This window comes from Mobula hypostoma, chromosome 4 (genome assembly GCF_963921235.1).
Source record: "Mobula hypostoma chromosome 4, sMobHyp1.1, whole genome shotgun sequence".
Classification (NCBI taxonomy): Eukaryota; Metazoa; Chordata; class Chondrichthyes; order Myliobatiformes; family Myliobatidae; genus Mobula; species Mobula hypostoma.
Window position 1 is genome coordinate 94,952,009 of NC_086100.1, and position 12,512 is coordinate 94,964,520.

A 12,512-nucleotide genomic window follows, 5' to 3' on the forward strand; every position below is an offset into this window, starting at 1 on the left:
TGAAATTCTAACTTGGAAAGAGGCCAATTTTGATGGCATCAGAAATGATCTGGCAAGTGTGGATTGGGACAGACAAGAGAAAATCTCAGGTGTTGGAAATCTAAGCAACACACACACAAAATGCTGAAGGAACTGAGCAGGCCAAGCAGTATCTAGGGAAAAGAGTATAGTCGACGTTTCGGGCCGAGATCCTTCATCAGGGCAGCCCGACAGGGGCCCTAGCAGAGATATGCAAAACATCCCTAGTGACAGGAGAGGCACCAGAGAATTGTGGCATCGATTATGTTGTTCCGCTGATTTAAAAAAAGCTCTAAACAGAAACCAGGAACTATAGGCCAGTGAGTCAGACATCAGTTGCGGGAAAGTTATCAGAAGCTATTCCAAGGGACCAGGTATACAAGAATTTGGATAGATATGGACTGATTAAGAATAGTCAGCATAGCTTCATGCATGGTAGGTCGTGTCTAAGCAATTTTAAGAGTTTACAAGGAAGTTACGGAGAAAGTGGATGAAGGCAAGGCAGTGGATGTTGTCTACATGGATTTTAGTAAGGCATTTGACGAGTTCCCCCAAGGGAGGCTGTTCGAGAAGGCTCAGCCGCTCGGCATTCAGGAGGAAATAGTAAATTGGATTAGACATTGACTTTGTGGAAGAAACCAGAGTATTGTAGTAGAGGGTTGCCCCTCTGTCTAGTGGTGTACCGCAGGGATCATTGCTGGGTCCTTTGGTGTTTCTTACAGCGGCGCTCTTTGTAGATCTGCGCAATGGTGGGGAGGACTTTACCCATGATGGACAGGAAAGTATTCGCTACTTTTTGTAGGCTTTTCCTTTATTGGGCATTGGTATTTTCATAGTAGGATGAGATACAGCCAGTCAAGATACTCTCCACTGTGCATCTGTAGAAGTTTGTCAAAGTTTTAGATAACATGCCAATTCTGCACAAACTGCTGAGAAAGTGGAGGTGCTGCTGCACCTTCTTTGGAATGACATTTATGTGGTGGTCCCAGTACAGATATAATAACACACAGGAATTTAAAGTTATTGGTCCTCTCCGCCTCCGATCCCCTGAGCACTGGTTCATGAACTTCCAATTTCTTCCGAATCAATAATCAGCTCCTCGATTTTGCCGACATTGAGTGAGGAACTGTTGTCATGGCACCTTTCAGCGAGATTTTCAACCTCTCCTATATGCCACATTTGATTCAGCCAACAATGGTGTAGCCAATGGACCTGTACTTAGCCTCACAGTCATAAGTCTAAAGAAAGCAAAGCTATGGGCTAAACACACAGCCATGTGGTGCACCTATACTGAATGGTTATTTTGGAGATGTTCCCAATCCACACTGACTAGAAGTGAGGAAATTCCCAAAGTTCTTACTATTGTTTTTGATATTTTTTAATAAAGACCTTTTCAAATCTTTGAAGCTTTGCTGCACTTCTTCATAAATGCATTATCCTTTCTTTGATATAATATTAGACATTACTTTAATTAGCCACTGTAATAACCTTTAATTTCTTTACTCCAGTAGCCTATATTCTCCTCATAGTTTAAGCAACCAGCTATAAGTTTAATACTCTATTTTCAAACCCAATGACATTATCAAATTCAACAGGTAAATTATGTGTTGCAGCTTCTCTTCTGCAAAAAATTCTTTTCTCTGAGATTACTACTTGACCACTTTTCAAATACAATTCAAGATGCAAAACAGCTTTTTCTGGTTAGTTCCACAATGTCTTGTTTTTAGAAATTGTCTTGAATACTTTCAATGAAAATCTCTTAGATAACTTCCATTTCTCCCTGACCAAAGTCAAAGCATGAAAATTGACAATTACTAATTACTGTCATTGCAAACGACATATTTCTGGAATACTATGCTGTCACTACGGTTAGGTGACCTATAAGCTATTTAACTATCACCTGTGTCCGATTCTTTCTCAGGTCTGCCCATAACTAGTGTTAGTGTACCCTCCAAAACTCAGTATAAAACATTCCTAACTACCTTCCTTATACCACTGCCTTTCGGGCAAACACTTTCACTGTTCTACTCAGTTTTTCAGACGAGCCCGTATCTTGAAATGCTTAGTTCTCAATCTTGGCCCCTTTGTAAACACGTTTACTAACAAAGCTGTCAATAAAACTAACGGTAGAGAGCTGAATTGAAAACATGTTTGAAATACTTATGCATATCATATGAAAATAGAATGTGAAGAAGGATGAGATATGATCCGATAAAGATGTTCAAAATCATATGAGAAACAAATAGAATGGATAGCCAGACTTTCTCTTGGGTTGGAAAAAATACAGGCGTATAATTTGAAGGTGACTGGAGAAAGGTATAGGAGGGGTGTCAGGGGTAAGTTCTTGATACAGAGAATGTTGGGTGTGTGGAATGCCCTACCAGGAGTGGTTCTAGAGGGGGATACACTTGGGGCATTAGAGGCACAGGGAAAAATTGATGGTCATGTAGGAGGGTAGGGTTAGATTGATCTTCAAGTAGGTTCAAGGGTTGGCACAACACCGTGGGCTGAAGGGCCTGTACTGTGCTGCAACATTCTATGTTGTAATACTCTGCGAGCCATACCAACATCTATGGAGCAGGAAACAAATCTAATGGTTCAATGACCTTTTATCAGAATTTGGAAATATTAGAAATAAAACAAGTTAGAGAGAGTGGAAGGATGGACAAAAAGAAATGTCAATAACACTTATTAATTTGAACATATTTCTTATCAGTAATTTGCAAACTTTTCATAATTTTTTCCACTTCAAATTAAGTCAAAATTAAAGTTTTGAACCACTTTTCCTTGCCTAGCAACTCTTTGCTGGTATTGTTTCTTCAAGTCAGAAAATTATATTAGAACGAGTATCGGGGAGTTGGGGAATATAACACAATAACATATAGAAGCAGAACTAGGCCATTTGTCCTATCAAGCCTGCTCCGCCATTTCATCTTGGCTGATCCATTTCCCTCTCAACCCAAATACTCTGCCTTCTCCCGCTAACCCTTCATGTCCAGACTAATCAAGAACTTATCAACCTCTGCCTTATATATACCCAATGACTTGGCTTCCACAGCACCTGTGCCAACAAATTCCACAGTTGCACCACTCTCTGGCAAAAGAATTTCCTCCTCATCTCTATTCTAAATGGACAACCCTCTATTCTGAGGGCCTCTGGTCCTAGACTCCTCCACCATAGGAAACATCCTCTCTACTTTCACTGTACCTTTCAGCAATCAATGGGTTTCAATGAGATCCCTCTCATTCTTCTGAATTCCAGTGAGTACAGGCCCAGAGCCATCATTTGGTCTTCACGTGGTAACCCGTTAAGTTAAGGAATCATTCTTGTGAACCTCCTTTGAACACTCTCCAATGTCAGCATATTCATTCTTAGATAAGGGGTCCAAATCTGCTCACAATACTCCAGGTGAGGCCTCACCAATGCCTTATAAAACCTCAACATTACATCGTTGTTTTCATATTCTAATCTTCTCGAAATGAATGTTAAGATTGCATTTGCTTTCCTCACCACTAACTCAAGCTCCAAATTAATCTTTAGAGAATCCTGCATGAGGACTCCCAAGTCCCTTTGCACCTCAGATTTAAAAAATTTTGAAAGGGTTCGTCACTTTAGGGCATATTTGCACAATGGTTTACAAAGAACTGTATGATAGAAAAATGCGTGAGGCCAGCAGTCAAGCATACTGTCGTTTTTCAAGCCTTCCACATCAGCCATTGCAGACGACGAACCTTGACCTTCGACATCGAGGCAGGCAGACATAGAAAATGACCTGCCTGCCCTGATCGAAGATGAGATGACACCCCAGTGTCCCGCCACCCCAGTGGTCCCACCTCCGGGCTGCGGACAGATACCAATTTGCGGAGAATGAAGCGGTAGCCGGGATGCACCCAGCACATCTTTAAGAAAAAAGCCAAAATAAACAAGCTAATTAATTAGGTGCCGCCCGGCACGTAAATGTCGGCCCAGATCAGAGGCGATGCAATCAGCAATGGGATCTGATCTGGGCCGACATTTACGTGCCAGGCAGCACCTAATTAATTAGCTTGTTTATTTCAGCTTTTTTCTTAAAGATGTGCTGGGTGCGTCCCAGCCACCGCGGTACCCCTGCATGCTTCGCGGATTGGTATTGGTTCGCTGCCTGGAGGGTGGGGGCCACTACACCACCCCAACTTCCGACGACTAAGCCTAACACACTAGTGTGCTCTGCGCTGTCTTCCTGATTCCTGTAAGCGATACTACACTGTACATATATTATTTCTACTTTATATCGACTGTGTATTTTTATGTGTTATTTGGTATGATTTGGCAGCTTCATAGCTTAAGGGTTACTGGATAGAGTGTTTTTGCCAAGAGCGCTTGCGCCGTGTTTCTGCCGAGAGCGCATGCGTGAGATTTTCGCTACGGAGAACAGTGCGGCAATGATTGTGGAAAAATATTTCTACTTTATATAGGCTGTGTATTTATCATATAATTCCTGCTTTTACTATATGTTACTGTAATCTTAGGTTTTATGTGTTATTTGGCATGATTTGGTAGGTTATTTTTGGGTCTGCGAATGCTCACAAATTTTTCCCATATAAATAAATGGTAATTGCTTCTCCGCTTTATGACATTCTGGCTTACGAACCATTTCATAGGAACGCTCTACCTTCGGATGGTGGGGGAAACCTGTATAACCAATAACATACAATCAATAATCTGCACTGGCTATTTTACACAGGACCAAGGGCTATCGCTTAACTCTGTCTACAAAAAAAATTGAATGAGAAACTTGAGATATTTATTTGCCTTTTCATCATAATTTTGACAAACCTATGGCCTTTAGATCTTACCTTGAATGGATCAGCAAGATTTTAATCATGGAACAATTATTTTGACCAGAAATCAATTTTAGCAAAGTCAGAGCCTGTAATGCTGGAGAAGGCATTTTTATTAAGAAATCACAGATGAGATTCTACTGCTAGACTCCAAGCAGAGCATATTAATGAAGCAATTGAACAAATTCAGCCTTCCACATCCAAGGGTGAGTACAACATTTCTGCATTTTGACAACACAGGCACAAGTCCAGAACCTACTGCCACTCAAACAATGAAGGATCCACACCTCAGGGTTCAACATCAGCTTCTTCCCCACTGCCATCAGTTTTTTTTACCAACCTAATTCTACTTTGACTATTTTACCCTCAACTTGCACTAATGCTATCATGTTCTTTTTGTTTTGGGTAAGTTATGTATAATTCATTGTTATGTAACTTCTGTTTGTTCATGTTTGTAATGTGCTACTGCTAAAAAAAAATGCTTATTTTCATGGCACTTATATGTATGCCCATGACAATAAATTTGAACTTGGGAAATGGTGGTTCTAGTGAACTGGATTCACACATTGAATTAACGTAGCAACACCTGAGAGATAGAAAGTCTCTAACTGTCAACTTTGATTTGAGTTTTCTGAAATTACCACGTTGGAGGTTAAGTGTAAATAGTTGACAATATCCAGCTGAATTTTTAGAAAGCTTTAGACAAAATATCTTGACATTATTTCAAAATCAGAAATGAAATGGGATCATTTGTAAATTAATAAGATTAGATTACTATTTGGTGTCAACCTTCATGGCACAGAGTTACAGTTAAGAAACATGGATCACTTTGGAAAAAGGTTTACCAGTAGTATCTACTGAAAACAATTAAACCTAACAGCAGGGCTGGTTCTCAGCAGGGAAGAAAATGACTTTTAAATACGAAATTGTTTCTGAGTGGTCTAATAAGAATGCTAGAGCTTAAAAATGCCTTCCCCAGTATCCAGTCTTCATTGGAACTGGGTGTTTGGTTCTCCCGGGATTTCAACACTGTATTAGTGTAGGAAATGTTGAGCAATAGTACGATGATCATAATACTTGGAAATGTTAAAAACAAGCTCTTGCTGCCTGTTTAACTTGTACACAGAACAAACCTGCTGCACCCCAAAATGAAATGTTTACAGCGACAAGCAGGAAATTTACAGAAGCAGTAACTTTGGTCTTTAAGCTAGAAAGTTGCAGAACTAAGCTAACACATCATGGGCACCACAAAAGACTAAATTAAGATCACACTCAGGGCTCCAGGGGCTGTGAGCAAACAACCATAAACTGTGTTTCAAATAAATAGTGAGTAAGCAGCGTAGTACTTATTCTGTAATAGACCCACAAAATAGGAAAATCAACATCACAGCCATTAAGCAGGGTGACTGACACATAACAGGGGATAAACCCCCTTAATAAGCTGTGGAGAGAGCAGAGATACAACATTGCACTGGTCACAGAATGGGAAAAGACAAGATCAGAGAAACCAGAAAATATGAAATAGCAGCAGTACAAAATGGCACAATGGACATTCAGGGGGAAAGAATCCTCATCATACAGGGGTAAGGAATTGGAAGATGGCAGTACACTAACCCTATACAAAACCCAAGAGTAGACAAAGACTGTCAACCAAATATGCACTGCATCCAAAGGCACCATTCCAGCATTGGCCTTGGAGCATTTAAGAGGAAAAAGAGCTCAAGCCTGTAGTGCCTCGTGAAGGTAAAGAGGACATCAGTTCTGCAGAGGGCCAAGGAATAAGAGTTTGGGTGAACAGCATCCATCCAATGGAAGAGGAATGGGGCAAGATCACATGAGAAAGAAGCTGTAATAAGAACAAAGTTCATGGAGTTACTCAGCGGGTATTCAAAAAATGCTCCAGAGTAACTTCATTTTTCTGTTTGATTTCATGTCTGCAGCATTTTTAATTGCTGAGAAACGGCAGGCTGGCATTGGCCACAAAGTGGAGTCAGGACGCAACTCCACAATAGAAGCTACAGAGAAAGAACTCTACAATAAGTCCAAGCGGCTGTTGTGATGGGGGTTCAGGGAAAGAAGATAACAGGGGCATCTATTCTCCAACAGACTTAGATAACAGAATTGCCAAATACAATGCCAGACTCAGGGTGGGCGTGGTCACCAAATCCAAACTCACACATCGAGCCCAGAAATCGTAAGGGAAAGGGGCCGGAGCACCAAAAACTATGAAGGGTCGTCATGCAAAGTAGAGCATGCGTTGGAAGTCGTTTACCCCGCCCAAGGATCAGCTGCCCTACTCCAACACCGTCGCCGTGCACCAGCAACACTCGGAGCTGCAGTACATCAGAGACCTGGCCTATTCCCTGGCCCAGGCGCCAACCCCTCCTCTCTCCTGCCCCCCACAATTCTTCCAGGCTCCACTGTTCTGGCAGGGGCACTCTGGACGTTCCCGCACGCCCCATTCCAGCCAGTACGGCCGGCCCTTCAGCCCTTTACCTGTAATGGCTGTAAACTGCCGAATTAACCCTTGCAGCGCCGACCCAGTTGACCCCGTTCCATCACCAACCGCCGCCATCTTACACCGAGCGCCCACGCAGGCGCATTCCCTCCAACAAACACAACCTCTCACCTCCGCCTCTGCCTTGACATCAAATGCTCGCATTCGATTGGACAATGGCGAGCGGCACCGCCATCGAACGCGAGTGAGCAGGGCGCGCTGGACCTCGGGGACCATTGGCGGGCGTAGCTGTGCGCCTGCGCATACACAACTTCTGCCGGTTGGATTGAATCCTGTCGACATGTTTCTTCAAGGCAGGAAAGGTTTACTGGCGCCTGAAGATTTGCGTGTACGTGATGACATCAGACAGACCATATTATAATATTAAGTCCACGTACATTAAAAGCCAATCAGGATATTCTATGCAAATACAGAGATCGGCGCCGGCAAAAAGGAACGAACACAGTGTATGTGTCAAAATTAGCACCTTAGGACAATAGAGAAACTGGACACTTTGGTTCCAATCGATTTGCTGTTAGAAATAAGTAGGCATTTTATTGGAAATGGTTTCTTGTTATATATTTCATTTGAAATAGGCCTTTACATGATGGAAGTCCTGTGTATCTCTTTAGGACAAAGTTTTGGTCCACAAAGGTAGTTCACTCCTGCAACAAATTGTTACAACTTATCCTCTGCAACTTCCGCCACCCCCAACAGGACCCCACCACTAAGCACATCTTTCCCTCTCCACCCCTCTCCACCTTCTGCAGGGATCGGTCCCTCCGCGACTCCCTGGTCCACACGTCCCTCCCCACGGATCTCCCACCTGGCACTTATCCCTGTAAGCATAAGTGCTACACCTGTCCCTACACCTCCTCTCTTGCCACCACTCAGGGCCCCAAACAGTCCTTCCAGGTGAGACAACACTTCACTTGTGAGACTGTTGGGGTCATCTATTGCATCCGGTGCTCTCTGATTTATCTGAATCAGAAGCCTTGGATGAACCATGAAATCCAGAAATGGCAGAGGGCCAGATTAGAGACATTCAAATCTGGAGAACAAGAATGCTACAGGTGGTACAGCTATGATCTCCAGAAAGCCATCTCATGGGTGGTGGAGATTCCGGAGTAGGCTGGAATTAGGGATGCTTGACAGCTTTGGCAGGGTTTGAATGCCATAACTCCTACAAAGTTAAATCTAGCAATATAGGGGACAGCAGAGCTTCACTTCCAGATGAGCTCAATGCCTTCTGTGCTAGCTTTGACCACTAGAACAGTGAGGAACGATTGTGCACCACCGAGACTCTCAATGATCCTTCGGTCTCAGTATCTGGAGATGATGTGCTTCAGGATGTGCCTTCAAGAGAGTGAAACCAATGAAAGCATTTGGTCTGGATGGAATACCTGGCCAAGTACTGAAGACCTGTACTGACCAACAGGCTGGTCTGTTCATGGTCATCTTCAGGCTCTCGCTCTGGCAGTGTGTGATACCCATCTGCTTCAAGCAGACTTCAGTCATACTGGTCCAGTGCCCAAGAAGACCGTGGTAACTGCCTCAGTGACTATAGCCCATTGGCCCTTACAATCACAGCAATTGTGTTTTGAGAAGCTGGTGTTCCAACACATCAACTCCTGTCTGAGTGGTGATTTCGATTCATTCCAACTTGCCCACCGGAGCAACAGGTCCACAGCAGATGCCTTCTCATTGGCTCTTCACTCTACCCTGGAACATCTGGACAGCAGAGGTGTGTACATCAGGATGCTCTTTGTTGATTTTCAGCTCAGCATGTAGCACCATCACTGCCTCAAAACTAATCAGTGAACTCCAGTACCTGGGCATCAATACCCCCTTGTGCAATTGGATCCCGGGTTTCCTCACTTGCAGACCCCAGTCAGTTCAGATCAGCAAAAATATCTCCTCCACATTCTCCATCAGCACAGGAGCACCACCTAGATGAGTACTTAGCCCCCTGCTCTACACGTTTTACACATCTGGCTGTGTGGCTAAGTACAGCTCCAACACCATATACAAGTTTGCTGATGACACCACTGTGACGAATCAGCATACTGCAGGGAGATAGAAACAGAGAAAACCTACAGCACAATACAAGCCCTTTGGCCCACAAAGCTATGTTGAACACAGCCTTACCTTAGAATTACCTAGGCTTTACCCATAGCCTTCTATTTTTCTAAGATCCTTGTACCTATCCAGGAGTCTCTTAAAAGACCCTATTGTACCTGCCTACACCACTGTTGATGACAGCCCATTCCACACACTCACCACTCTCTGCGTAAAAAACTTAGCCTGACATCTCCTCTGTACCTTCTTCCAAGCACCTTTATGCCCTCTTGTGTTAGCCATTTCAGCCCCGGGAAAAAGCCTCTGACTATCCACACAAACAATGTTATCATCGGTGACACCATCGGTGTGCAATTGAGTGTTGTTTCCACAGGGTGCTAGTATTTCCATTGCTCCGACTTGTTCGCATTGGTTGACTGCCACGCTGGCCGCTGGTCTCCGCTGGGTCCCGGGCAGCCAAGTATCTGAGCAGTCTCCGCTGGCCCGTATGTCCACATCAATGCCTCTCATTAACTTGTATACCTCTATCAGGTCACCTCTCATCCTCCGTCATTCCAAGGAGAAAAGGCCGAGTTCACTCAACCTATTCTCATAAGGCATGCTCCCCAATCCAGGCAACATCCTTGTAAATCTCCTCTGCACCCTTTCTATGGTTTCCACGTCCTTCCTGTAGTGGCGTGACCAGAACTGAGCACAGTACTCCAAGTGGGGTCTGACCAGGGTCCTATATAGCTGCAACATTACCTCTCCGCTCTTAAACTCAATCCCATGGTTGATGAAGGCCAATGCACCGTACGCCTTCTTAACCACAGAGTCAACCTGCATAGCAGTTTTGAGTGTCCTATGGACTCAGACCCCAAGATCTCTCTGATCTTCCACATTGCCAAGAATCATACCATTAATGCTATACAGTATTCTGCCATCATAGTTAACCTACTAAAATGAACCACCTCACACTTATCTGTGCTGAACTCCATCTGCTACTTCTCAGCCCAGTTTTGCATCCTATTAATATCCTGTTGTAACCTTTGACAGCCCTCCACACTACCCACAACACCTCCAACCTTTGTGTCATCAGCAAATTTACTAACCCATCCCTCCACATCCTCATCCAAGTCATTTACAAAAGTCACAAAGAGTAGGGGTCCCAGAACAGATCCCTGAGGCACACCACTGGTCACCGATCTCCATGCAGAATATGACCTATCTACAACCACACTTTGTCTTCTGTGGGCAAGCCAGTTCTGGATCCACAAAGCAAGGTCCCCTTGGGTCCCATGCCTCCTTACTTTCTCAATAAGCATTGCATGGGATACCTTATCAAATGCCTTGCTGAAATGCATAGACACTACATCTACAGCTCTTCCTTCATCAATGTGTTTAGTCACATCCTCAAAAGATTCAATCAGGCTCATAAGGCATGACCTGCCTTTCACAAAGTCATGCTGACTGATCATATTATGCCTCTCCAAATGTTCATAAATTCTGCCTCTCAGGATCTCCTCCATCAACTTACCAACCACTGAAGTAAGACTCATTGGTCTATGATTTCATAGAAACATAGAAACATAGAAAATAGGTGCAGGAGTAGGCCATTCGGCCCTTCGAGCCTGCACCACCATTTATTATGATCATGGCTGATCATCCAACTCAGAACCCCGCCCCAGTCTTCCCTCCATACCCCCTGACCCCCGTAGCCACAAGGGCCATATCTAACTCCCTCTTAAATATAGCCAATGAACTGGCCTCAACTGTTTCCTGTGGCAGAGAATTCCACAGATCCACCACTCTCTGTGTGAAGAAGTTTTTCCTAATCTCGGTCCTAAAAGGCTTCCCCTCTATCCTCAAACTGTGGCCCCTCGTTCTGGACTTCCCCAACATCGGGAACAATCTTCCTGCATCTAGCCTGTCCAATCCCTTTAGGATTTTATACGTTTCAATCAGATCCCCCCTCAATCTTCTAAATTCCAACGAGTACAAGCCCAGTTCATCCAGTCCTTCTTCATATGAAAGTCCTGCCATCCTAGGAATCAATCTGGTAAACCTTCTTTGTACTCCCTCTAAGGCAAGGATGTCTTTCCTCAGATTAGGGGACCAAAACTGCACACAATACTCCAGGTGTGGTCTCACCAAGGCCTTGTACAACTGCAGTAGTACCTCCCTGCTCCTGTACTCGAATCCTCTCGCTATAAATGCCAGCATACCATTCGCCTTTTTCACCGCCTGCTGTACCTGCATGCCCACTTTCAATGACTGGTGTATAATGACACCCAGGTCCCGTTGCACCTCCCCTTTTCCTAATCGGCCACCATTCAGATAATAATCTGTTTTCCTATTTTTGCCACCAAAGTGGATAACTTCACATTTATCCACATTAGATTGCATCTGCCATGAATTTGCCCACTCACCCAACCTATCCAAGTCACCCTGCATCCTCTTAGCATCCTCCTCACAGCTAACACTGCCACCCAGCTTCGTGTCATCCGCAAACTTGGAGATGCTGTATTTAATTCCCTCATCCAAGTCATTAATATATATTGTATATATATATATATTTCCTGGGCTATCTCTACTCCATTTCTTGAATAAGGGAACAACATCTGCAACCCTCCAATCCTCCAGAACCTCTCCCATCCTCATTGATGATGCAAAGATCATTGCCACAGGCTCAGCAATCTCTTCCCTTGCCTCCCACAGTAGCCTGGGGTATATCCCGTCCAGTCCCAGTGACTTATCCAACTTGATGTTTTCCAAAAGCTCCAGCACATCCTCTTTCTTAATATCTACATGCTCAAACTTTTCAGTCTGCTGCAAGTTTATCCCTACAATCACCAAGATCCTTTTCCGTAGTGAATACTGAAGCAAAGTATTCATTAAGTACCTCTGCTATCTCCTCCATTCCATACTCACTTTTCCACTGTCACGCTTGATTGACCCTATTCTCTCATGTCTTATCCTCTTGCTCTTCACTTACTTGTAAAATGCCTTGGGGTCTTTCTTAATCCTGCCCACCAAGACCTTCTCATGGCCCCTTCTGGCTCTCCTAATTTCATTCTTAAGCTCCTTCCTGCTAGCCTTATAAACTTCTAGATCTCTA

At 43.9% G+C, this 12,512-nt stretch overlaps 1 protein-coding gene across 1 annotated transcript in view; it reads right to left on the minus strand.

The window, feature by feature from the left end:
• The window catches only part of ubxn7 (UBX domain protein 7), a 128,897-nt gene extending 121,161 nt beyond the window's left edge, over positions 1–7,736 (minus strand). The window contains 3 exon segments of the mRNA XM_063046174.1: positions 7,336–7,527; positions 7,530–7,682; positions 7,685–7,736. Of these exon segments, the coding sequence (XP_062902244.1) occupies positions 7,336–7,527; positions 7,530–7,682; positions 7,685–7,736 (397 nt within the window).
• Positions 7,737–12,512: the final 4,776 nt, after the last annotated feature.